Below are 24,936 nucleotides of genomic sequence, written 5' to 3' on the forward strand. Positions count from 1 at the left end.
TTTCAGAGCAGGTAACCCAAGGATCAGGGGTGCAGTGAGAACACCTCACACTGGGTTTTGCTTTTGCAGGGAGCCTCCTGTTTGGAGGGAGAAGGATGATCTGTGGCAAACAGAGGTGTGAGGGGTGTGGAAGTCACAAGCTGGGTTACCTGAGTGTCATTTTGTCATTGCTGTCAGCACACTGGACAGAGCTGTGGCTTGATGCCAGCTGTACCTGGTACAGCTTTGTCAACACCTGCATCACCTACCTGGATGCTGTGAAATGGTGGCTAACATGAATAACAGAGGTTCTACCCAGTGCATAGACATGCATCTTTTATTACTAAGGAAAGGAAACCAAGTTTACAATTTACTTTTTAATATGATTAAAGGAGGAACCCCAGGAAGCATTATATACAAAAGATCCAGGGTAAACAGAGCAGCTCACTTGCTACAATGACAGATGTGAAGCTGAGAAAGTGTCACAGAAACCATTTGTGTGCAACTCACTGAATACAGCAAAGGCAATAGAAAACGTGATCCAGAGTATTAGTGCTTAATGAAAAATGAACCAAATAACCTGATGCTAGACATATTTATCAGTGAAATTTTTGGATTCCTTTAGAAGGAGTTACTGGAACTGTTACTGGAGTCTGTGGTGATGTGAAAAGGTTTGGCACAGAGCAAAAGACAAACCCTTCCCCAGGAGGCTGCACAATCACTGGTCAGGGGCAGAAGAAGAGAGCATGGGGTAGTGAGAGGGAAAATGTGCTGGTGCAGCTGGCTGAGCTGTGGTGTGGCTGGCAAGGTGCAGCTGCAGTGTGGTTATAAGGAAAAACACTGCTGGAAATGAGCAAAGTTGGAACTGAATGCCAGGAGAGGGTGGTCAGCCTGCAAGGAGCTGGTGGTTTGTGCTGGAGCAAGCATAGGCTGAAATAACAGGAAACCTGGAAAGTGTGACACACATCACTCATGCACCAAGTCCTGCAATAGGTCAGGCTGCCTTTTGAAAACACCCTAATTTCTGTCACTTGTGTTCTGTTTGCATCCAGAACACACAAGTGCAACTGTTTCCTTACCTCACAACTTACCTCCCTTTCTCTGTCTAAAACTCCTCTGCAAGAATGTTCTGCAGTTCCCATTACACTTGACACAATGGGAAAGCAGTAAAAAGGTGATGGCACAGTGTGACTCGGCAGGAGTAGGAAGGGAGCATTGTCTCATTTTTTACTTAATCTCAGAGCTCAGTATCCTATAAACCATTTTTAATCCTCCTATTTTCTCCAGCAGTTTCTCAATATGTACCAAGTAGAAAAAAAAGTGAAATGGATGGACTATGTCTTTGCTGTGTCCTAGGAAGATAAGCAGCTCAAGTAACAACATATCCCACAAAGAGGATGGCACTGTGCTGTCAGACTTTGGTTTGCCCTGATAACGTGGATAGAACAGTGAGGGAGTGGGTACAGCTTGCAGAGCAAAAGGGAAAAAAACATTCCAGTCAAACTCAGGGCAGAGTTGCTTGGGAAGCTTATTGGGGGTTGGGGCATTTTCCTCCTTTTCCCTCAAAATGAGAAGCCATTTTTTCCTACACAGTAGGCAAGAATGTCACCTGGATCAGATGAGTCCTGTTCAACATTAGCATCCTGTAGGGAAATTCCCTGTAGTCTTGGCTGGGTAGAGAACACTGGCAGAAAGCAGCAATGTTCAATGCAAAGTAAATATCTTCACATTGCTGTGAGAAACTCCCAAAAATCTGCAGAGCTTTCGCTAACAAGTATCCCATGGCAGATGCACACGCAGAAGCAGAGCCAGGTTCATGAAGCAAGGCCCAGAGTTACATTTGATGACAGCAGTTACACAGGAGATCACCTCTGGCTGTCACACAGGTTCCAGTGGGGCTTTACAGGTGTGGCTGGGAAGGAAGGAATGCACTTGGAAGCTCGGCCATGTGTGTGCACAGGTGGTGTGGCTGTACCCTGGTGCTTGGGCTGGCAAGGCTGTCCTTTCATCCTTTCAGGAGACAAAGGTGATGAGAACTTGTGCCACCGCAGTGGGTAAGCAACATTCATTAGCTCTTAGGAGTGCTGTCAGTGTGTATCATTCCCTAAAAAGTTTCATAGCGCTGCAAATAAGCATGAGGCACACAGACTCGCTTCCAAGGTGTCTTTTTTTAATGAAAAACCTGTCCACTTTTTCCTCTTTAGGGGAGAAGGGATGTGTATCTGTAATGGTCGAGTCCAAATCCAAAGTCCTCCAGCAGGAAGAAGAGATGCTTGCGTGAGGATCAACATTAAAGAAGCTTTGGCTGCTCCCACCCGCAGCGTGGAGGCACAAACTGATGAGATTGCATGTCAGGATTCGGGGTGTCCCACAGGGCAGCTCCGTGTTCCTGAAGGGGGAGGTGGGCATGGCCTCCCTGCTAGGGCTCTGCAGGTCCCTGATTGTCACAGAGACTTGTCACAGGTTGTCACAGAGCAGGGTACTGAATCCTGGTGTGGCACTGGTGACATCCTTCTGCCCCTTCTGCAGGAACACGGAGGCTCCTCTCAGCTGGAATGCCTGTAGCGAGGGCACCGCAGGGTTTCTGTGCCGTGGGCAGGGGTTGCATCGTCCACAGGAGGTCGTGTTCCAGCCGTGGTGAGCAGAGAGTTCTGCTGCTGCCACCCCCTCGCAGAGAGCCAAGGCAGCAAGCATCGCTGTACAACCAGCAGTGGAGGCTGCAGCGCGGGATGCACAGCGTCAAGAACCTGAGGGACCCGAGGAAAAGATGTCACTGATTTTTTTTGTTTTGTTTTTTTTTTTTTTTCACACCTTAAATGTAGCCCAGTAACGACAAACAGGTATCACCTGCGAGAGCCCTCCACAAGAGGGCTCCTGGTGCCTAAACTCGGAGCTGTTCTGGCCCACGCTCCCTGCAAAAGCCTTGGGAACAGAGTGAGGATGACTAGTGAACGTGCTTCCCTCTTTGAGCAGCAGCAGGACATGGCAGTCAGCCAGCAAGGAAGCACAGCTTCCATCCCGCTCCGCAGACAGCTGGAGTCGGGAAGCACCAGCCACCTACAGGAAAATCCTGGCAAACTTTTACAGCTAAAGAGAATGGGTTTATTCTGTAGGTGAACTCCTGCCACTCCCATCACAAAACTCCCCAAAATTCATGCTAACCAAGGCTCTAGTATCTGTTCCAGACCGGGCCTTCCCCAGAGGAAAACATGAGTGGGTGGTCAGGTTTGGAAATGAGACAAGTGGCCTGAATGAGAGTTTCCCCTCCTTTCCATCTCCAAGCTATTGAATTTTTAGATTCTGCAGGGCACAGTTTGACAAAGTCGTGACTTCCAGGACCCCACAGCTGTTGCTCTAGCACATCACCCTGGCAATTCTGCAGGCATTACCCTGGCAATTCCCCACGCGGTGGTGAGAGCAGGACATGCAGTCACCTGCATGATGATGTGAATAAGAACAGTTAGCTGCTAATCTTCACTTAACTGTCTTTTTGGAGGACACAGCCCTGAAAACTGCTGAGCTCTCAAGCCAAAGCAAATATAATCCTTTGTAATCATAAAACCTTGGCAAGCCAGACTTCCCCAGCCCTTCCTTTGTAACACTCCATTATCAAAAGTAACTCCTTTTAAAATATGAGTGTTTTCTGGGCCAGCTTGAGGGAGGAAACTTTTCCTTCTCTGTTCTTGCAGCTGCTGAAGGGAATGGACATATCTCAGAAGTGGACAGGCATGTCTGATCATACTGGGAAAGCTGAAGTTGTTCTTGTTCTCCCCCCTCCCTTACCACCATTTGGTCAATGCTCAGTTTCTATCAATCATCAGTGATGTTCCCATGTTGAGGCATCAGAGCAGCCTCACAGGGAATCAGCCAGAACCTCTGGGTGGTGAAGCCACATGTGGCACCTGAGGTAGGGACAATGAGCCCAAAACCACTGCCCAGTGTTCAGCTGGGAGGCCCATGAAATGAGCACGGGGCAATGGCAGGGGATGTCCCTGCAGGTCTGACAGCTGGATGACCTGTGCTGGTTTGAGCCAACATTGCACAAGCATGGAATGGTACTGGAGAAACTGCTTTGCCAAGAGGAGAGTGAAGAAAAGTACCTGCAAATGCTATCTGGTCATACAGATGATGTTTCAGCTGTCACTTTAGAGATCATGGGTGCTTTTGTGTGTTCTTTCACACCCTCTTCCACAGAATCCTGGTGCTTGCAACAGCGAGAACAAACTGAAAAAGAAGATCCTTTGTTAGTATATGGATATGGTCCTGATAGAAAGCTCTGTTACAAATAAATATTATCTATATACTGTCATGGGGATAAAACTGCTCTCGTTAGAACAGGGCATAAAAACAAGTTGCTACATGCTGAGATAAGGTCAGAAGGGAAATAATGATGGAAGTTACATGCCACTAATTGCAGTTTACCTATCGAGTGAAAGAATGCCTGTGCTAAAACCAACAAATCCTTTCAGTGCTTTAGGAGGATCTCAGATTAAGCAGATCCCCTTAATATCTCACCATCTATGACTGAATTTCAGTAGTTCAGGTTGAATCTTGCGCAAATGTGCTGGCACAAATTATGACACGTGAATCCTAAACTATTCTTTAGGTGACCTCTAATCTTGGTGCTCTGTGTTTTCATTTCTAAATTACTGCAAAACAGGCTGTGAGCTCCTCAGAGTAGGCGGCTGTGAACCTCAACAAAGCACCTGATTGTTCTGGCTACCACAACAATCACGGATCTGAGAACTTTTGAGTTTTGTTTTGCTCTGCCTTTCTATTCCTCCCTCCCACACTTCAGCTCTTTGAAGCATGGCTCTTCGAGCTCTTAGCAGCTCCTGACTCAGCTTTCCATAGCCCAGAACAACAGAGGCACCCTCAGACCTATTCTGAGCTCCCACGAGAGCTCTTGACCTGCAGCAGCACCCACTGGAAGCGCCTTGGGGCAGATCCTGCCCGTGCACAGCAGCACTGAAATGGGACAGCCACACAAACTGGGAAGCTGGGTGGAAGCTCTGGCTGCAGTTTCTCACACTTCTTGCAGTTTCTTGTACAGTTTCTTCCATGCCCGGTCTGGAAATTGGCTGAACCAAATAGCACCACCTGACTCAGCAAATCTACTCCCTGTGCATATTATGGAAGTGGGACTAAAAGGGAAATTCCAGTTAATGTGGCCATGTGCCATGCTGTTTGCAGGTGATTGCATTCTACCACATGGGTATGCTTTTTACATCTGCTTTCAAAGCAACTCAGTTCCTATTTAAAAGGCTATTTCAGTGTGCTCCAGGATCTTGCTAATTTAATGGTAAGGAACCTTTTAATTTCCAGCCTATATTTGTTGAGAGCCAAATCTTCTGATTCCAGTTCATTTTCTCCTATAATTAGAAGTTCATTATACATGCAGCTAGCAGCACAGGCTGTGATCAACTGTGATTTTCTTGGTTTCAGCCTGCTTGTTGCTTTCCTGTTGACACAGCCCCAGGGAACAGCAGGGGAGGAGAACTGGCACTGGTGCCATAAGGGCACAGGGGTGGAAAATGAGGAGCTGCACAGGTGTGACCCAGAGCCTCAGCCTTCCAGAAACTTCCTTTCTTTGTGATAAAACACTCAAAGGAAATTAGCCCAGCTTGACTCAGTGGTCACATTGGGTTTTTGAAGGGATGTGGTTGATGAGGAGGGGAAAAGAAAAATAGTAATGAGACCTCCACACATCTGCCTTGGGAGTGAATTAGTCTGAAATTGAGGTAGAGGTACCAGAAGACAGAAGCAGGGCAAACTTAGAGGTGTCTGTGAGAGGGCTGGGCCCTTGCTGCCCAGAAAATGACCTTTTCCAAGGGGGAATACCATGGCCAGGTGGTGAAAGTGGCCTGAGCGCAGAGCCCTCAGCGTGGGATTCTCATCCCCAGGTGTGACCTGGCAGAACTCAGCTGGGTGTTATCTGCCCTCCTGTATTTCCAGGGCTGCTCTGCCAAGCTGCTCACAGGCTGTGGATAAGGCACCGACTGCTGTCAACTTTCAATCCTACCTGCCTTCATCAATCTGTTAAATGCCTGCCCACATCTTCAGGGACTTTCTGGCTAGGTCAGCTTAGGCATGATTAGGAGCAACAACTAACAGATATGATTTTTCTGAAGATAAAAAAGTAAATAACTCAGCTGCCCACTAACCCTGAGATATCTGAGGTCCCCTTTGCCATTGAAAAACTCTTGGAGACTTGGCTGGAGTTACTGAAGACTTCACAGGATGGGACCAGACACTTTACTTGTGCTAATTTTGGCTGTACAGAGAACACAAATCTAACTCTCCTGGTTGGTGTTCTCATAAAAGTGGGACATTGCTCTGCTGAAGTCTTTCCTGTGGCCCTAACACAAGGTATTTTTGTTACTTTAGCTCAGTGACTTTCTGAGGGATGATGCAGGGTGTGGAGAGAGATCCAGTTTTGAAGCTCTCAGTGCTCAGTTGGATCTATCATGATCACCAAGATTCTTGGCACCCTAAAGCATCTTAATACATAAAAACGAACCTTTGTGAACCTCTTCATTATCCCTGATTTTGGAAATAGTTTGATCTGCTGTCAAAACTCCCTGCCACCTCTCCACTCTCAAACCTGAACTCAAGTATTTCCTGCACACAAAACCATGAGCTAGACTTGGATTTTGTGACAGTGGATGCTAAAGGAAAAAAAAAAAAAAAAAAAAAAAAAAAAAAAAAAAAAAAAAGGAAATGAGAAAAAGACATAGAAATACCTGGTGTGACAGCAAAGTTTCTATAAATGTGTATCCTACATAGAAACTTCATCAGCACTAAGAGACACCTTCCTGAAAAGGAAGCGGCACTTACCATGCCTTGGGAGGTATCTTGCTGCCAGGGTGATAGCCAGAATGAAGGTGATAACGATGATAATTGAAGCAGTAATGACATTATAAGGTGGAGGCGCAGGAGGAACAACGCAGTTGTTTGTTTTTTCTGAGACAGGAGAAATAAAACATAAATAAGCCTTAAAGGATATTGGCGTTTTCATGTAAGAGCAGGTATGTGAATTTCAGGGGTTCTGGCCAAATTCTAACTCAGCTATTCAGCCTGAAAATGGATTTCCTCAATAAACAAGCAAACAAAGCTGAAATTTCACCTAAATTTCTTCCATTCACCCACATTTGCTATGGGCTGAAATTTTTAACACATTTACTGAACGTAAGAAGCTGGGTCTTTGTGCAGAACAGGACTGAGACAGGAAATATTTAAAGACACATGAGCTGCTTCAGGTAAATGAGCTAGGCTTGGTGGAAAACTCCGAGTTCACAGCTAGAAAATTTCTGCTCTCAAAGGTACTCTGTAGTTTCCCTTATTGTTTTCAGCAGATTTATGCCTAATTCTTTTCCTTTTGGATTCACCGGTGAAGCAGAATGCAGACCAAAATGGGAGTGGTTCCACGTCCTAAAAGTCAAAAAGTGGGGGGTTTGTGACTGCTGTGGCTGTGTCAGTGCACCCTGCTCTGATTGCTGCTTTTCTTTTTTGTTGTTGCTCTCTCTTTGTGTGTAGTGAGCTATTCATAACCTTGTTCTCCCTTCATTAGGAACATTATGCTCTACATCCAGCAACAGCCAATATTCATAAAGCACCAGTTCCTGGCATTTGTTCTGAAGCTGAATGGCACCTCTCCCCACAAGCCCCTTTGATTTTAGTAAGATAGATGAATAAGCTACAATTCCCTAGCAAAAATGCTGCTCCTCTGTCTTCCCTTGAAGGTGCCCTTATCTCCACAGTAAAAACATCAGGCCCAGAGATATTTCAGAATACTTTTTTTGGTAACAACATGAAAAAAAAAATCCTTTTGGTTTTACGAATTTTCTTGCAAATCCCTTTCTACTGCAAAACATCTGGACTGTAGTGTGCTGCCTTCCCTCACGCTGTTTCCACTTGTGCCTCAAGCTTTTCAAGGCACAGACTTATCTATTATGCCATCACTTCTAAGCCATGCTCAGTGATGGAATTCTTTTCCTATGAGTTAACCCTGTGCTACATTTGAAAGCAGAATTTTGTCTAGACCCCAGCTGACAGTTTCTTTCAATGAAGCAGGGACAAACATGCTTGTTAAATGAGGAAATTCTTTTAAAGTGCAGCCTGTGGCTATTAAAGCACACGTGTGTCTCTGGTCCCTCTGTTCAAATACCAGGACTGTGTCACACAGCTGGCAAGCAAAACTATACTGGTATGGAGGGGCACGGAGTGGTGGCAGCCCCAGAGAGCCACCAAATGTGACATTACCAGGTCACAACAGGATCCAGTTCAGCTCTCAGAGCAGCAGGAAGACAGAGCTGCCTCTGCTTGTCAGTCACTGTCGTAACTCTCCCTTCCCACCCCAGCTATCTTCCAGCCTCTAAAATATTATAGTGTATAATTCAAAGGCAGGATCATTGGGTGATCCTTGCATGAACACTTGCACAAAATCTGCTGCATTCTATAGAGGCAACTCAGCAGATTCAAGAAAATAGTTTTGTTACAAAAAACACGAATAAAACTTACTCAGAAGCAAACTGGTGGACGTGGCAAAGCCACTGTATTCAACGGAGCAAGTGACGGTGACGTCTTTGGTCACGTTGAGCACCCTTTTTCCAGTGACATTGTAGGGGCTGAAGCTGGACTCAGACACCCAGCTGGCATTCCACTCCATGGACACGTTGTTGAGGGCTCCAGAGAGTCTGGCCTTGGGGAAACCTCCGTGAGAAGAACAGGTTATCACCATCTCAGTCAACTCGCAGGAGTCAGCGGACACTTCTGCCGTAATGTTGGGCTTGCTGAAGTCAGCTGCAGCAAGAGAGGTTTGGTCACCATTCTGTCAGGCCTCAGAGAGGCTTGCAGCCCCCAAACCCAAATGGTCACCATTCTGTCAGGCCTCAGAGAGGTTTGCAGCCCCCAAACCCAAATGGTTACCATTCTGTCAGGCCACAGAGAGGTTTGCAGCCCCCAAAACCCACAGCCAAAGCAAAGACTCCCCCACCTGAAGGGCACTCACCATGGGAAGTTTTTCCTGCCTGTGGGCTAGGATACCAAGCAACCAGTCACTAGTGAAAGGAACTTGCCCAACACTGTGTGGCTGAGCAGTGGCAAGCAAGGAGAGACAGTTTTCCCTCCAGGCCCAGTGCCATCCAGCCTGGAAAATTCCTTCAGATGTCCCAGCCTGATTCCAGCATTTCTGTTCCTGATCCCCACAATAACTTTATCCCATTTCACCAAAGGGAGCAGAGGTCTGCTGTTGTATTCATATTGTTATTATCATATTTCTAGAGCCCCATGCCTTCTGAGTGGTTTATTCACAAGCAGCTCCTCACAGCAGTGTTGTTCCAGCTTCTTCACCAGGACTCCTCCAAGGCTCTCCCTGACCAACCCACCCTCTTTTATCCCAGTTATCTTCATTAGCCACAGTTGCTGCCCATCACAGCTGCAGCCCATTTACAATAACTAGAATCGGGGCAGGGTCACTTATACAATACAGAGATCTTTTACTGCAATACATACTATTTACTCAGGCCCCCATAGTCTGCCATAATTATTTCAGCTGGCCTGTTAAGACAGCAAGGGGATTTCTGGCCGGAAAGAAACTGGAGTATTTGTGGACAGGAAAAGAAATCCGTAGTTTTATGGGTTTTATGCAGTTAACTCCTCAACCCTCAAGGTTAAAAAAGGGTGCTGGCAGTACACTTCCCTTTTTTCATGCCAGTTCCCAGAAAGATCACTAAATTTGTCTCCGTGCACATATGCCCTCAGACCAGCAGGAAATGGCCTCCTCAGGAGGCTTGTCTTTTTTTTTGTTGCCAAATCTCCTGACTTATCTGGAAGATGCATGTAACTCTCTGCTGTTAAAGGTATTCAAATGCATGTATATATTTATATATGCCACTGGTATCTCTGGTTGAGATCAACTGCCACAAAAACGCCGGTGGAAATGGAAACTGTCAGTGGAACTTTTTGTGGGCTACCAATCTAAGAGAAGATTCAGATTCATTTTGAACAAAGGAACTGGGTTTCTTTAATGTAAAAAGCCTCAAAGCTCCATGATTAATTCAGCCTTAGGCTGTGGAGCTGCAGTGCAGCTAGCTCCACAGGGGTTTGGATGCAGGCCTGGGATGCTGCCATGGCCACCCTATTTCTCTTTCAGCTTGGTGTTGCTAAGGGCAAGACTGAGGGCTTGGTTTTGTTTTGACCCAAAGACAGCTGCCTCAGGCACCCATCACCAGTGATACCTGGGGAGGGCCCCAGGAGGGATCCTTTCACAAGAGGAAGACATCAAGGGGAGGAGGTTGGGAAAAAAATTCTGTACCTGGGGTAGGTTTAGAAAGGTAAGAAGGGAGGCTGCTGGAATGGAAGCAGTTAATAAGCTTTCATTACTGTGACTTAGCAAGTTAACAGTCTTTCAAGCTTCCTGATGAAAGTCTATCTGCTAGGGTATGAATAAGCTTGGAAGAGCATCCTTGACCCCCAGAAGCTGGCGCTGGAGAGGCAGGAGGTGCCAGGAGCCAGGTGCCAGGAGGCAATGCACATACCTGTGACAGAGAGGACGACAGACTCGCTGCACACCAGCACAGAGTTGCGCTGAACCACGCACTGGTAGGAGCCGTTGTCCAGGATCTCCAGGGGGGAGATCCACAGCGTGAGGTTCCGGGGGTCCATCTCCATGCGGTTCTGGTACCGCTCGTGCTGGGAGATCACCTTCCCCTCGGAGTAGGCCAGCACCACGTCCGTGACGTTCTTCTGCCAGTACACCCGGTACTTGTGCAGGCTTTCTGAGCTGGGGATTTCATGGCAGCAAGGCAGGCTGGCCTTTTCCCCTGCTTTGCTTTTGACCTCTTTCTTCTCCTGGGCTTGGCCTGCAGGGGAGGGGCAAACAAGAGTCAGTGAGTCAGTGAGTGGCACAGCTTGTGCCAGAACCTGCTGCCCAAAGCTCACCCCTTTGTCTCTGACTGCTCACATCCCTCATCAATCAGCCCCTGAGCTGCTCTACAGCTTCAGCTCTGCACTGAGGGCAGCCATCCTTGGGCACTGCCTGGTACATCACACTCCACTTCCACTCAGGATCATGACCCAGCGGGCACACAAGGATTGCTGAAGGCAAAGGCAGGAGAGGTGCTTGCCTGAACACAAATTTTGCTGGTCCCTATGAAAACAGGGATAGGAACACACATGCACAAACTGCTATCTCCTCTGCTGTCTCTTTTCAGAGCCTGGTGTTTGGAAAATCTGTGTCACTCTTCGCTGGGTTCTCTGCATGCCTAACAGGGCCACAGTGGACTACTTGGTCAGGGGGGCTGGGGGATTTTTGGTAGTTATATTTTTATAAGGGAAAAATCCCCAAAACATTCAAGATCCCAGAAAATAGAATCAACTCTACAATGATACACAAAGGTTGCAGCCACACTATCATCAGCCTTCCAGCATTATCAAATGAGCAATTTTGCCTGGTTTAGCTAGAGCAAATTTATCTTTGTGAAAGCTCATGGGATGACGTGGAACCAGCACAGATGTTCCCCAGCTCCCGGCCAGTGACTGTGCTGGTGCCATACCTGCAGTACAGCCATGTGCTGACAACAATAAGTTGAGACCCTTGCAGGGTGAAATTAGGTACACCTTTGAGTATGTGAGTAGTAATTCCCCAACTAAGCACCCCGCTCTCGTGATCCGCCTTGCTTTCCCACTCCTTCCTCTTTCCACATCCAAGGGAGCAGCCCAGCCAAGGAGTTCCTGCTGCTGCTGGAAGGTGACCCAGCATGGACACAGAGCCCTGAGCTGCACCTGAGTTAGTGCAAGCCTGGGGATGATGTGCACCCAGCTTTGTTAGTCCAGAGGATCGGGCTGCTCTCTGTCCTGCTGGCCTGGCACTCATCTCCAGTGGTGGAAGTGGGATATCAATCTGTTACACTCCTGAGAGCAGAAAAACAAGGAAAGAGCTGTCCTCAGGACAGAAGAGATTCAGATTCCCTCTTCTTTCCCTGCAGAACACGCCTCAGCAAACACACCTGGGAGAGGAAGCTGGAAAGTCCTGCCAGGCTGCGTGTCACTGACGGGGACAGCACAGCATCACCATCGGCGCAGGGGACGGCCCACGGGCAAAGCCCGAGTGTGAGCTGAGCAAAGCACAAAGCTGAGCCTCAGAACACTGCCCCAGCAAACCTGGCTGATGCTGGCTCACCCCTGACAGTCCCAGCCTGACTGCAGCCCCGCTGTCCAAGGCAGGTGGGCCGGACCGGGATGCTGCTGCATTCACATCCAGCCCGTCCAAGGCAGCCACCAGCTGCTTCCCTGCCAGCCCTCATTTGCTTAGCAGTGACTCACAGACCCTGGGGTGACTCAGAGACCCTGGGGCCACTGTCACAGCAAGGCCCCTGTGGTGACTTGCTCACAATCCTACAGCTGCCAGTGCTGCAGGGAGACAGGCAGATGCTCAGCCCGTGCCCCAGCACAGCTGGAGTGAAGCCCAGACACAAACAGAACATTTAACAGACCTGTAGATGTGGCACTCAGGGACATGGTTTATTGATGGACTTGGCAGGGCTGAGTTAAAGGTTGGGCTCAAAGATCTTAAAGGTCATTTCCAACCTAAATGATTCTGTGATTCTGTGAAATAAATTTCACTCCCCTCCCCTGCCGCACACCCAGCCCTGCCCCACTTGCATACTTGACATTAAATCTGTAGGAAACACACCAAAAATACTGTGGAGGTCCTAGCAACACCATGGAGTGTTTTAATATTAGTTAAAATAGAATATGTAATTAAATTAGCAACTTCTTGTTTAACTGGTTTCCTTCTACTCAGCCACTCCTCTGCTCTTCCAAAGGGAAAGTTTCATTATTTCCCCCACTTCCAGTACTTCCCCTTCTAATGCATTGCTGACCCTGAGCAACCAGGCTGGGGCAGGCCAGGAGCTGGTCAGCAGACTGACCTCTGTCAGCCATCAACTGGTAACAAAATGAGAGAAAAACTAATTCTTCCACACAGGGGAAAATCTGCCTTGTCTTGCCAACCTTTGCAGACTGAAACTCAGGATTTCTTGACATCAGCATTTAAATTGCTGCTAGTAGACCTACCCTGCAGGAAGAGTTCTTGCCCTTTCAGGAATGCCCTTTCAGCAATGCCCTTTCAGGAATGCACATATATTTTTGGCATTCACAACATCCTCTGGCAATGAGTTGTGCACTTTGATTACATGCTGTGTGAGAAAGAATTTCGTTCTGTTCACCTTAAAAGCAGCCCACCTCAGGCTGTGATTGCTGAAGTTGCTTCTCCTGCTCCTCTGTGTGTGTTTGTGTGTACATGTGTTTTTATCTTTGACCACATCTTTGCTTGTTCTCACAGTGCAGCTCTTACTATTATTGGAGAGACTCGAAAGAGCAGCCAGTCAAACATCCAGTCAAAGTTTGGGACTGATAAGGATCATTTTCTATTTCCTTTTGCAGCAATAGGAGAAGTGTAGGTGTACAGTAAATGTCAGGGTGACATCACATCATGAGTTGCATGAGGTTCTCCCTACCTTGCCCCTCAGAGTCTCCTTTGCAACCAAAAGGAGAACAAAAACTTTCTCGGGAGTACATGTGCAGGGGCTGGAAACTCCTGCTGATGTCATGAGTACCCTTAAAAGGCTCTGCACCCTTGAAACTGCAACCTGAGTGCTGCAAGCCTGAAGGAACCAAAGTCCATGAAGAGTCATTCAGCCCTACAAAAGTCCCCTTTCACTTCAGAGGTGAACTGCAAAGCAAAAATGAAAATCCAGTTTTGTGCCGTTTCTGCGCTGAATGCTCTCTGCAGCCAGGCTGTGGGGAAGGTGTTCACCATGGAAATAATTTTTAATGACTTTTCTAGAAAAAGTCCCTCCTCTTCCCACCCCTTGGAGCCCACCCACTCTCTTGCTGTGCACACACATCGCTCCATCATTGGAAGCCCGTGGCAATGCTGAACTGATGGAAGGGCTGACTTTCTCTTCCCTGGACATGAAAGTTTGCTTCATTCAAAGTATGCCTGTGCTGCAGATGCCCCATGCAGCAGGGCTAAGTGGAAAGGAATATAGAGGAGAATTGTTCCTCCTTGTCTGCTCCAGAGTCAGGAGAGCCTGTATCCCTATTTCCTGCACTCTTTGCCCAAGCCTTGACTCAGAAATTCCCCAGCCACAGAGAGCTTTGTTATCCTGCAGACAGCACACAAGAGCAGATTTCCTCTGGCACAGAGATTTGACAGCAAAAGGCAGCTCAAGACCGAGCAATGCCCTGCAGAAGCAGCCTCAAACTGTTGGGAACCCCCAGATAAGTCCTGGTGAACAGAAGCTCCAAAGCCATTCTTTTCCCCTGCATTCCCCATTTCTCTGCCCTTCTGAGCCTTGCTTTGCTTTTTTCCCTTCTGGTTCCCTATTTATTTTTGCAACAGCAGTTGGTATCTCTACTCATAAATTAATGGCATCACGGACTTTTCCCAGGACCATGCACCTGGGATTGCCACTCTGCAGGTAATTCTGCAGCCCAGACCCCTCATTTTCTGTGAATAGCACAGAAATTCACCCTAAACTTGCATGATTTATCCTTTGAGAGCAATGCAGTATTTTACAGGGATTTCCAAGCCAAATGAGTCAAAAAATCAAGACATTTTGAAAAGCTGAATCTTTAAAAGACTAGACACTGCCCCTTGATCTTGTCTTTATCCCAGGTGATTTTACCAACGAGGAATGAAATCCTCCCCAGGCTTTCCATGGAGCCAAAAGCCAGCAAATGTCCTGTGCTACACATGAAACGCTTTGTGTTTAAATCAGTGACTCCTGTGAGCACACTGATGGCAGCAAGACCCTGCTGGATGCCCAGATAACCTCTGTGTGGAGACACTGGCTCAGTGTCTAGTGCTCATCCTAGGGCATGATGATGGCATGGCAGCTCTGAGGCAGGGAAATGCTCTGAACAGGTTTTTCTATAAGTTCATCCTTGCCTTCTTCTGTGCTGTAACCTCAGGGTACCCCATCCATGTTTTATGCACTTCCCATCTTTATGCTGCCACATTCCTTCTAAACAAAAGAGTAACCTTGGTTAGACCAGCTCCACACTGCTGATTTGGCAATTATTATAACACTCCCAGCGTGTTTTGGTGTCCCACTCCATCAGCAGCCTTCACACACTGTTTTATTTTGTGTGTGTGTGCACACCTTCACCTGTAGTGAAGAAATCCCTGAAGCCATGGAGTGGCTCTGAAAACCAGAGGGTGATCTGCAATTACAATCTGAGAAGACAAAAGAGAATCTGAAATACTTGGGCAGAGGGGCTCCAGCTGACACCTCCTGCTCCAGCTTGGGTTTCAGGACTTGTGCAGATCCAAATCTCCTGCTCTCTGAGTCAGCCTGGGCCGAGCCAGCTGCCCGGGTATGTCCAGGCTGCTGTGTTTGCAACATGAGTGAAACCGCGGCCCTGCGCAAATCACCGCGATGTTCCCAGCCCGGCGCCAGGCAGCAGGTCAGATCCAGCGAGGAGCTGGGTGTGGAACCTGAGTTACTCACAGATGGGGGCTGGATCATGTCTTAGACTTTTCCCCCCACTGCAGAGTGGGAGGAGAGGATGGAGAGCTCTGCAAACCAGCAGGGACACACGGCCGTGGGGACAGAAGGACGTCTGTGACTTGGAGAAACGAACAAAAGAAGAGACTTTCTGAACCTTCTCCCCTTCTCCATTCCCAGCCTGTGTGACCCTGATAGAATAAAAAAGGGCTGGGAGCACCCCTTAATCTGGATGTCCTCAGAAAGTTTGCGTATTTTATTTCCTTTAGAGTTCAAATTCCTACATCTTGCTCAGCACTCTTTTGATTTCCCAGCTTGGGAGCAGAAGCTAGATGTGGCATTTGTGTAAGAGGGGCTGGTAGGGGAGATTTGCCACAAAGACAGACAAAAATAAATTTGTTAATTTTTTCCCCTGCAGTCTGTGTCTCTTGCTGACAGGATCACTTTGTACTTCCTCTATATTTATCTCCCAGCTGAAGATGTTCTCAGATAATTTTCCTAATTCCTGCAGCACCACTGCCATGCATGCTACTGTCCTCACAGCAGTTTCTGAAATTGAGGTCCTCCCCACTGCTTAAGGCTGTAGTTTTCTTCAGTGCTTACTAAATCTCTGTCTCACATGCTCCCCAAGCAGCCAGCCCTCTCTTGAAACTGATAGAAGGTGAAAGTAGCCAGTAACTAGGAAAATCAAGTATGATACCTCCCACATAAGCCCACTTCAAAGTCAAATAATCACAAATTAAAATTTTTTTTGGTGTAAAGTATTTGCCCACAGCCATAGCTAACACTAACCAGCGCAGCTAACAAAAAACACTGCAGGCCTGCCAGCAGTGTTTTAACTTGTTAGAAAAGCTGGTCTGTGCTCAGGCTCTGACTCACGGATGCTCTGCAGACAGCCCCAGCAGTCACAGAGGTGACACAGCCCAAGGTAAGAGCTCAGCATGGAGAGTGGTCACTAAGCACTGGGACCCTCAGGAAAGCAGAGCAGCCCAGAGGGGTCTGGGAGCTCCAGAAGCTGCAGAGGAGAGGGAGGAGAGCCTGGGGCAGGTGCTGCTGGAGCACTGAGGGCAGGGCAGGGCAGGGAAGGGAAGGGCTCTCTCCTTTTAGGAACCGGGTCTGACAGAGAGCTCTGCTCTCTCTGAAGCACTTCCACAGGGACCAAATCCCTGTCTGCAGGGCACTCAGAGGGACACCTCCATAGGGACCAAATCCCTGTCTGCAGGGCACTCAGAGGGACACCTCCATAGGGACCAAATCCCTGTGTGCAGGGCACTCAGAGGGACACCTCCATAGGGACCAAATCCCTGTCTGCAGGGCACTTAGAACTACACCAGAGGGTGCCTGCTAAGGCAAGAGCAGCAGTGAGCAGAGACTTTTCCTTCAACCGTCTTTTCTAACAATTTTTATGTGATAGATAGGAACTGGAGCTCATCAGAAGGTGGATGTCCTTTTAGCTCAGGGTAGGTAGAAATGCCACCATTAGCCATCAGTCAGCACTTTCTTTTCAGTCAGGCAGTCCCCTGGGACAATGATATTTTAAAAGCATAACAGTGAAAAAGCAGAAGCAAAGCCCGTGGCATTTCCGAGTTGGGAAAGATTTACATATTCTCAAATGAGCTCCTGAGACTCCCAGTGGTGCTGCCCCTCCAAAGGGGACAGAACAGCTACAATTAAACATAAAGTTAATCTATTTCAAAACAAAACTGACCTCCTTGTGCCAAGTGAACAGACTTCACTGCATCCAGCACACCTGCCTTGCCTCCCTATAGAGGATACCACATCCACGCATGCACAGCATTTATACTGGGAAACACATGCTTAAAAGGAAGGAGAAACCTTCACCCTGGAGAAGAGAAGGTCCCAGGAAGACCTTAGAGCAGCCTTCCAGTGCCTAAAAGGAGCCTTAAAGAAGGCTGGAGAGGGACTTTTCAAAAGGGCATGTAGCAATAGGACAAGGGAGAATGGCCTCAAGCTGAAGGAGGGAAGGTTTAGATCAGATATTAGGAAGAAATTATTTATTGTGAGGGGGTGAGGTACTGGTTCAGGTTGCCCAGGGAAGTTGTGGATGCCCCAGCCCTGAAGGTGTTCAGGGCCAGTTTGGGCAGGACTCTGAGCTACCTGCTCTAGTGGAAGCATCCATGGCAGGGAGCTCAAAACAAATTAAGATTTAAGATCCTTTCCTACACAAACTCTGTAATTATGTGAGAATTTCTCTGAATGTGGAAATTCTCCCCCAGCCTGGCATGACCTTGGGATGCAGCCAGACAGCAAACTCATAATGATCTCGTGCCTTCCCCATGCAAGCAGAGGGGATCTGGGTCCCTTTCCCTTCCATCCCACATGTTCCTGTTCCGCCTTGCAGGGCTCTCCAGAGTCTGGTTTAATACACCAGTCTAAAAAAAGAGAAAAAAGGAAACTTTCTGCTAAGCTGGAGGGTGCAGTAGATAATCCAGGGATCAGACACGTGCAAAGAAGAGGAGGATCACAAACCAGAGAGGAGCAGGGTTGCATCTCCTGGTGGCAATGACCTGTTTGCGTCCCTCAGCTGTGACTCCTGTCTGCATCCATCCCCTTTCAGGGGGCACAGTGTAGGTGTAAAAGCAAACTGGCTCTGAAAAAAGCTAACTCACCACAAGAGAGGCAGAGGGATAGCATCAGTCATTTATATCAGATTAATTACCCCCATTAAACCACACTTGGAACTCAGAATCTAGGCAGTGATGAGCAGGAAAGGTGAGAGGGCATAAGGGTGGCATATTCTGCTGGTAATCTACCACAATTAACAAAAGTGTCCCATCCAAACTTTGCATGTTTAAATGCAGGAATGTCCAACATGCACACAGCAACAAGGACACAAATGTCTCAGTGATCCAAGAAATGCAAAAAAGCTGCTGCAGTCAGAGCAACACGAGGTCACTGCAGCTATCTGGGTTCATTCCGATCTAGCTGGAAAAAGGAAATGATGTGGGTGAAAGGAACATTTGACCCATAGCCTTACAAACTGGGCATTTATGCTTTTAATCTATTTTGTGTGTTATAACGTAGCTTGTCTAAGTTGAATTTTCTGTGGTTTTCTTCCTAAGGAATGCTTTCATTTAAGAAGAACTCAACAGAAGAAGTAAAACAGTCCCTATAAGCAAAGAGCAGTGGGCTTTGGCTGGGTTTCTGTTTCTCCAGACAAGCCCTTACAGCAGGTTTCACTCTGGACAGACTGACAGACAGAAAGAGGAGTTCCTTACATCCGCTGCCCTGGGTTTCGAAAGAGTTTTTTTTCCCATGTGTCTGGAACAGGAGACAGAAACTCATCCGAAAAAAGAAATTAAAACAACAGCTGAAGGCATGAAGGGGAATAGGTCAGAAACTCAATTTGCATCCGCTGATCAAGTGGGCAAATCCGGTGGGTAAAGAAAAATTTCTGCCATCCCCACTGTGAAATCTGCCCCAGCACAGCCCATAGCACAGCTGGCACGGAAATCAGACACCAAGCACCTAAAGGTCATTGCCAGACACTTCAATATTCAGGGTGGCCACAAAACAGGGAATCTTTCTCAGCCCTTACTGTCCCTTTGTGAAGCCCAGCTCCACTCCCAGCTCTTTGCTGGGAGCCAGAGCAGGGAAGGGGATTCCCGGAATGAGTTACTGTGAGCCACTGCTGGCTGACAGAAGTGGATATTCCCCCTCCCTTCCCAACTCTCCAGTAATTTAGAAAAGCTGTAGGGAATTTTCTTCAAAACTTCTCAAAAAATTTCACCCCTGGGAAGAAACCGAGAGCTAAGTGGTCCCCAGCTGGAAGAAAAGACTCCAGGGAAGTTTAAAAATACTCCATGGACACCAAGCTGGGCTTGCTGGGTCCCTGAAGTCAGTGCCTGTGGTTTGTTTGCACACAGGGCAGGGAAAGGTCATACTGAGGCACTTCAAGCTGTATTTTTCTAGGATAACAAACTGGGACTGAGAACATCCTACAATTTGTATGTAGGTGTGAAGGTGCAGTGGCAGGACAAATCCAAGCCCGTGGGGATACCAGCGGTGCGTTCAGATAATAAATAAAAGTGTTTGTGCAGTAACCAAGGCTGTTTTGCCATTTTCTGCTGAGACAAGGGGGTGTTGTTCATGGACATCTCCAGCAGCAGATGACATCCCAGAAGCAGCTCTAAATTACACTGGCATTTCAGTGGGACACCTCAGGTGAATATCAGAGTAGCAAAATTCAATTCAAAAGAAAATAAATGGATCTACATAGCTTGCACATACACGAAATTCCTATGAATCAACCTTCAACCTTGCCAATGAAAGACAACCTTCAAATCCCTTTTAATTAAGCCCCCCATTAATGCTTTCCACTGCTGTGACATGAAAATTCAGCCAGGCATCCCCTCTGTTACTATTTCACTCACATGAGTTTTACAGAGGGCACATGTTTCCATCCTAGAATGCTGCCTGAACCTTTTGCTACATCAGGGAGGTTTGCCAGCATCAGCACACCTGGGCCAAACCAAGGACACGGGCTCTGGCTCAAGCCCTGACTGTGCCTTGATGTGGTCATGAGCAGTCCCATGCGGGGTCAGTCCTGTAAAATGTGTAATTTTCTGTAAAATGTCCTGTAAACGTGGTGACTCACTCAGAACTGTGTGGAAAGTCACTGCCAGGCTGATGGCAGACACCCAGGGCTCCACTGTTTTGCCACAACAAGGTCAGGGCTCGGTCCTTGTGGTCTCTGTGGGCAGCCTGGAGAGGGCATCACCCACAAGCACCAGCACAGCTTTTAAAACCCAGTCCTCAGTGGGTACTGCTCCATGTATTTTCCAGGAGTACTGAGGTAGGAATGCTGATCTTTGGAGAGAAAGGGTTCAGAGTGTGTGTGAGTGCATACAGAGAGGAAAACAAATGCATCAGCCACATTATCAGTCTGCCAAGCACTGCTCCTGAGGCACCAGGACTTCCACTGACTTGTTGCTTGAGAAGCATCTAAAAATTGTGCCCCAAAAGTAAAACTAGAGGAACAGTTAGTTTTCTTATCAAACTCCTGTTTCTAGTAGTGGATATTAGCATGCATCAAACTATACATCCTTTAGCATCCTTTATACATCCTTTAACCAGAATAATTTTCAGAGAAATTACATGACTGGCAAATTACCATATTATTGTAATTACATTATTAACATACCACAAGCTCTTAAATTACTGTGAGAGAAACAGTTCTCTCTATCTCATGATAGATTGTCTGCCTGATGCAAATACAAGCAAAATATATTTGTGCTTGGCAGATGCTTTGCAAGCACAGAGGCAGGGGAAGGAGTGAGGGGAAGACACAAGAGCAGAGATCCCAGAGCAACATTTGAGGTCATTGCTTTCTTTACAGTGAGCTCTGCAATTCACTCCCTGATAAATTCTCCAAGTTTTATCTTAAAATTCTGAGGCTGAAACTCAAAATGAAGCCTGGCATCAAATACCTCCTGTTTCACAACAGGAGCATGAAAAGCTCCTCATTTTGCATGGCTTGATTTTTAACAAAAGCCCCAGTTCTGCCTAGGTTTGCTCTGGAGCAGCAAAGAAACACTAAAATGCCAATAAGCACAACTTATTTTGCATCCACAACGAACTCCAGCTCAGAAGTGAATTTTGTGTGGTTTCCAGGTTAACATTTCACACATCTGAGAAGACTCATCCCAAGCCTGCTGAGGCAAGGAGCGATCTGTGTGAGATTTATGGCACGTCCTCAGAAAAGGACAGGGGACAGCCCAGGCAGGACTTCAGTGGGGATTTGTGCTGCTGGAGAAAGAACTCTGCTCTGTGCTGAGCTGCCCAGGAGGTGCAGAGCACCACGAGCTGCCACCTTTGCCAATCTTTTCCACCATGCACCCACTCTGAACCCCCAAAAAGCTGCGGAAACCACGCCGCTACTGAAACCGAAGCCCAAGGGTTGTGCCATGTGCTCCCCACAGACATCAGCTGACCAAAAAAACCCTCATTTCTCTCACCCTCATTTCTGTCACCCTCACCCTCATTTCTCTCACCCTGGCTGGGATGGGAGAGCACCATGCCTGTCTGGGAGCCAGCAGCCTGGTGCAGTGGCCCGGGAAGCCGAGAGCTGAGGGCTCCTCAGTGAAGTGCCAGCTGCCCCAAACCCTGGGCTCAGCCCTGGCAGAAGGCACCAGGAGTGTCCTGAGGGCCACCATCCCCTGTTGACCATCCCATGGGTGCTGCTGCTGGTTGCCAGCCCCTTCCCACACTCCCATCCTGGCTCCTGCTTACCTATCCCAAGGCAGAGCAGCACCAAGAGCCCGAGCCTCAGGCACGTCCTCAGCGCCGGTGGAGAGGCAGGCAGGCACATCATCTTCCTGCAGCTCCTGGGCTGGGAGGAGAGGGGAATAAGGTTAGGGAAATGGAGCCTGAGGAGTCACAGCACCCTCCTCTGTGTCCCTCTGCCTGCTGCCACCACCAAAAACCCCGAGCACAAGGCCAGCGTTTCCCTCCCCTGGTACCTGGCGTTTCCCTGGCGGAGCAGCGCCGAGGCCAGCCCTGAGCAGGGAGGATGCAGGGGCTCAGTGCCAGGCCATGGGGGCCTGGCTGCTGTCCCAGGCTGCTGAAACGCTCCCTGGCAGGGTGCAGGGGGAAGTTGTAGTACTGGGAGGCTGCTCAGCCTCATAAGTCACCTCACACCGCCCACGGCTTCCTCACGGGGCGTGCGCCGTGGCCAGGACGCGGCGCCCGCGCCCTCGTCACCCCCACAGGCTCCATCCCTCAGGATGCTCTGGGTGCTCCTCCAGCCAGGAGGGGCCAGGCAGAGGGACCCTGCCTGTGGATCTAAGTGTCAGGCAGTGCTGGGGGCTTTGGAGGTTAAAATGCAGCTGAGTGAAGCCCTGATGGTGCTTTGGGAGTAGTTGTATACAGCTGTGTTTGAAATTAAACACAATGCCTGTGCCACCATTTCAGGCCCAGCAGGATGTAATCCATCAAGGAATGGATTTTCCAAAGAAAATTTAAGGAGGATTGCTTGGGCTGCACGTGATGGATGTCATGGCTGACCACCTGGACAGGGAGTAGGATGTGACAGCAGGGCCAAATGTGGATGGTGGTGGTGTCACCAGAGAGCATCCACCAGCCCCGTGGAAGTGGAACAGCACTTGCCTCCCCAGAACTGTGTCCTGCCTTCCCCAGAAGGCACCCACTGCTCACCCAAGGCCCCAAGGGGAGAGGTGTAAGCAATCCCTGCAGACAATCCCTGCTTTGAAGCCTGGAAGGGCAGAGCCATCACCAACCCAAGCCAGTCCAGAGCAAATCCTGGGCAGAAAAACAAACCACTTAGTAAGTAAGAGCCTGAGGGAGTAAATGCTTGCTAAGTGATATAGATTTGTACAGATACTGCACACCCTCCTGCAAAATAAATAAGTCCTGGTATGGTGCAAGCAGTTACAGTGTAAGGGGTTTTATTCAGCTGTAATAACCACAGCAAGAGGGTTGCACACCAATGAAAACAGGGTATTCTTCAAGGAGAAAAAAAAGTGGAAATACAAATCAAGAGTCAAATAATTTATTTAAATGCAGACTTCTGGTTTGCTGGTTTAAATTATTTTGATTTAAATGAAATGCATCCTTTTTATCAGAAACGATTTGCTGCTACATTGCTCCAGCTTTTCTTCAGTACAGGTTCCTTGAATTAGATAGATTAGATGGACTGGGTTGAATTACAAATCAGGCTTTTATTTTGACATAATTAAAACGATGGTACTCTGTAGAGAAATCAAATGCAGGTTATAACATTTCTGTAGAGAGAAAATCATTGTACATGAAATGGCTGAGAGGAGTCTCTTATTGAGTCAGACTGGCTTTTTCTCCATCACAGGGTTTTGAGTGCCTGGGTTTTGTGTTTTGGGCTGTGATCTAATTCCTGTACATTTGTGCTCCATCCATGCATTTCCCACCAGCATGTTTGCAAATGCAGATGACAGCAGCCCCGTGTGCTTACGTAGAAGAGTTTCCATGGTGCTCAGAGGAGAAGAAAATGTCATTAGCAGAGCCAGCCACACAGAGCTTCCCTACAGCTCCAGCTCCCAGGCAGGGACTGCCTCTCTGGGAGTCAGATGGAATAAACTTTCTCCTGCTAGTCTAATCAAGAACCCTTATCATTACAGAGTTACTGCCAACCCTGCTACAGCTGTACAGTTCATCACCTCACTTCCATTTTAAATTCAAGCTTTTTTTAAACACAGATTTCTGCCATTAGCATATTACAGCTAGAAGGAAACTCCAGCCTGTTACGTTTGTGTCTGCATTTCTTCCTCAGGACTTAACCCTGTTTTTGGATGAGCAGTCCCAGGGAAAGTAACTGAGCTCATCAGCTGCCAGGCTGTAAAATGGAAATACCACAACCCCTTATCACACACAGAAGAGCCTGGACCAGCTAAAGCTGCCTAAATTTTAGACAGACAGCTGAGCTCAGGGGTGTTATTCTCAGGCAGGGCTCCTTCTCTTTTCCTAGGTATTACAATTCTTGGTGCCTTCTCCTCCAGAGATTTCCCTGATTGCAAGGAGACTGAAGTAACAGAGAGAGGAGCAGTCAAGAGCTTTGCTCTGCTTTGATCAGAGGCAGAAGTGGTAATTTTTCCATCACTTAAAGCTTCCCTAAGCACATATCATATCCTTGATTCATGAAATCCATCAGCTCAAGGGAAGAGGTGTTATGCATCTTTAGGATGTTAACAAAGCTGAAGGACTCATTCATACTGAAGTCACAGAAGAGAAGACAGCACTTTTTTGAGCACTGCAGAGAATAACATAAGCCCACCAATTCACAGCAAAATCCCCACAGAAATAAGGTTTCTTGTGCACCTGATGAGGCCTTCAGCATTTCACCTCTGTGTGCTCCAGAAACAGCTTTAAATAGGTAGAAGCATTGCAGAAGAGAAGCTAAGATTTAATAAGAAAGGATGGCTAAATTCTGCTAAAAACATTTACTGCAGAAAAGAGGAAGATGTGAAAGCATCACACAACTACATTGTTCCATTGCTTTCACAGAAAACCATTAGGGAAAAAGCAGAAAAGACATGTGAAATCTTGCAGCATATGTGCTGTGTAGGGGAAATTAATTTCAGTAATCAGCACTTGTGGTAGAAATCCTTTGCACCCAAAGGGAAGTACTTCCAAATATATTGCTGCTAGTGTTCTCCTGCAGACCCACTGACATCACCAACTTTTTCCACCTCTGCAGAAGTGCACTTCCAGTGCAGTTGAACATCATTGCTTTGAACATTTATCGATTGTCAGGAACATACAAATAAACCCCAACCTCCCTCTCTTTCTCACCTGACATCTCAGAGAACTCTCAGAAAGGTCAGAACTGGGTAAACACCAACCCAAAACACAGCACCTACTCTCCTACTTATGATGATTCATAACCACATTCCCTCCTACAGGACTGGGGGACCCTTCACTGTTTTCAAAG

At 47.6% G+C, this 24,936-nt stretch overlaps 1 protein-coding gene across 1 annotated transcript; it reads right to left on the minus strand.

Annotated features, from left to right (window-relative positions):
• Window positions 1-375: 375 nt before the first annotated feature.
• On the minus strand, window positions 376-22,094 carry LOC134414885 (T-lymphocyte activation antigen CD80-like). Its single transcript, XM_063150149.1, has 7 exons — window positions 21,977-22,094; window positions 21,747-21,846; window positions 10,518-10,841; window positions 8,500-8,781; window positions 6,817-6,942; window positions 4,080-4,203; window positions 376-2,726 (listed from the first exon to the last, which is right to left on the minus strand). The coding sequence occupies exons 2-6, from the start codon at window positions 21,826-21,828 to the stop codon at window positions 4,097-4,099; spliced, it is 921 nt and encodes a 306-aa protein (XP_063006219.1). The 5' UTR covers window positions 21,829-21,846; window positions 21,977-22,094; the 3' UTR covers window positions 376-2,726; window positions 4,080-4,096.
• Window positions 22,095-24,936: the final 2,842 nt, after the last annotated feature.

Source organism: Melospiza melodia, chromosome 2 (assembly GCF_035770615.1).
Source record: "Melospiza melodia melodia isolate bMelMel2 chromosome 2, bMelMel2.pri, whole genome shotgun sequence".
NCBI classification, from domain to species: Eukaryota; Metazoa; Chordata; class Aves; order Passeriformes; family Passerellidae; genus Melospiza; species Melospiza melodia.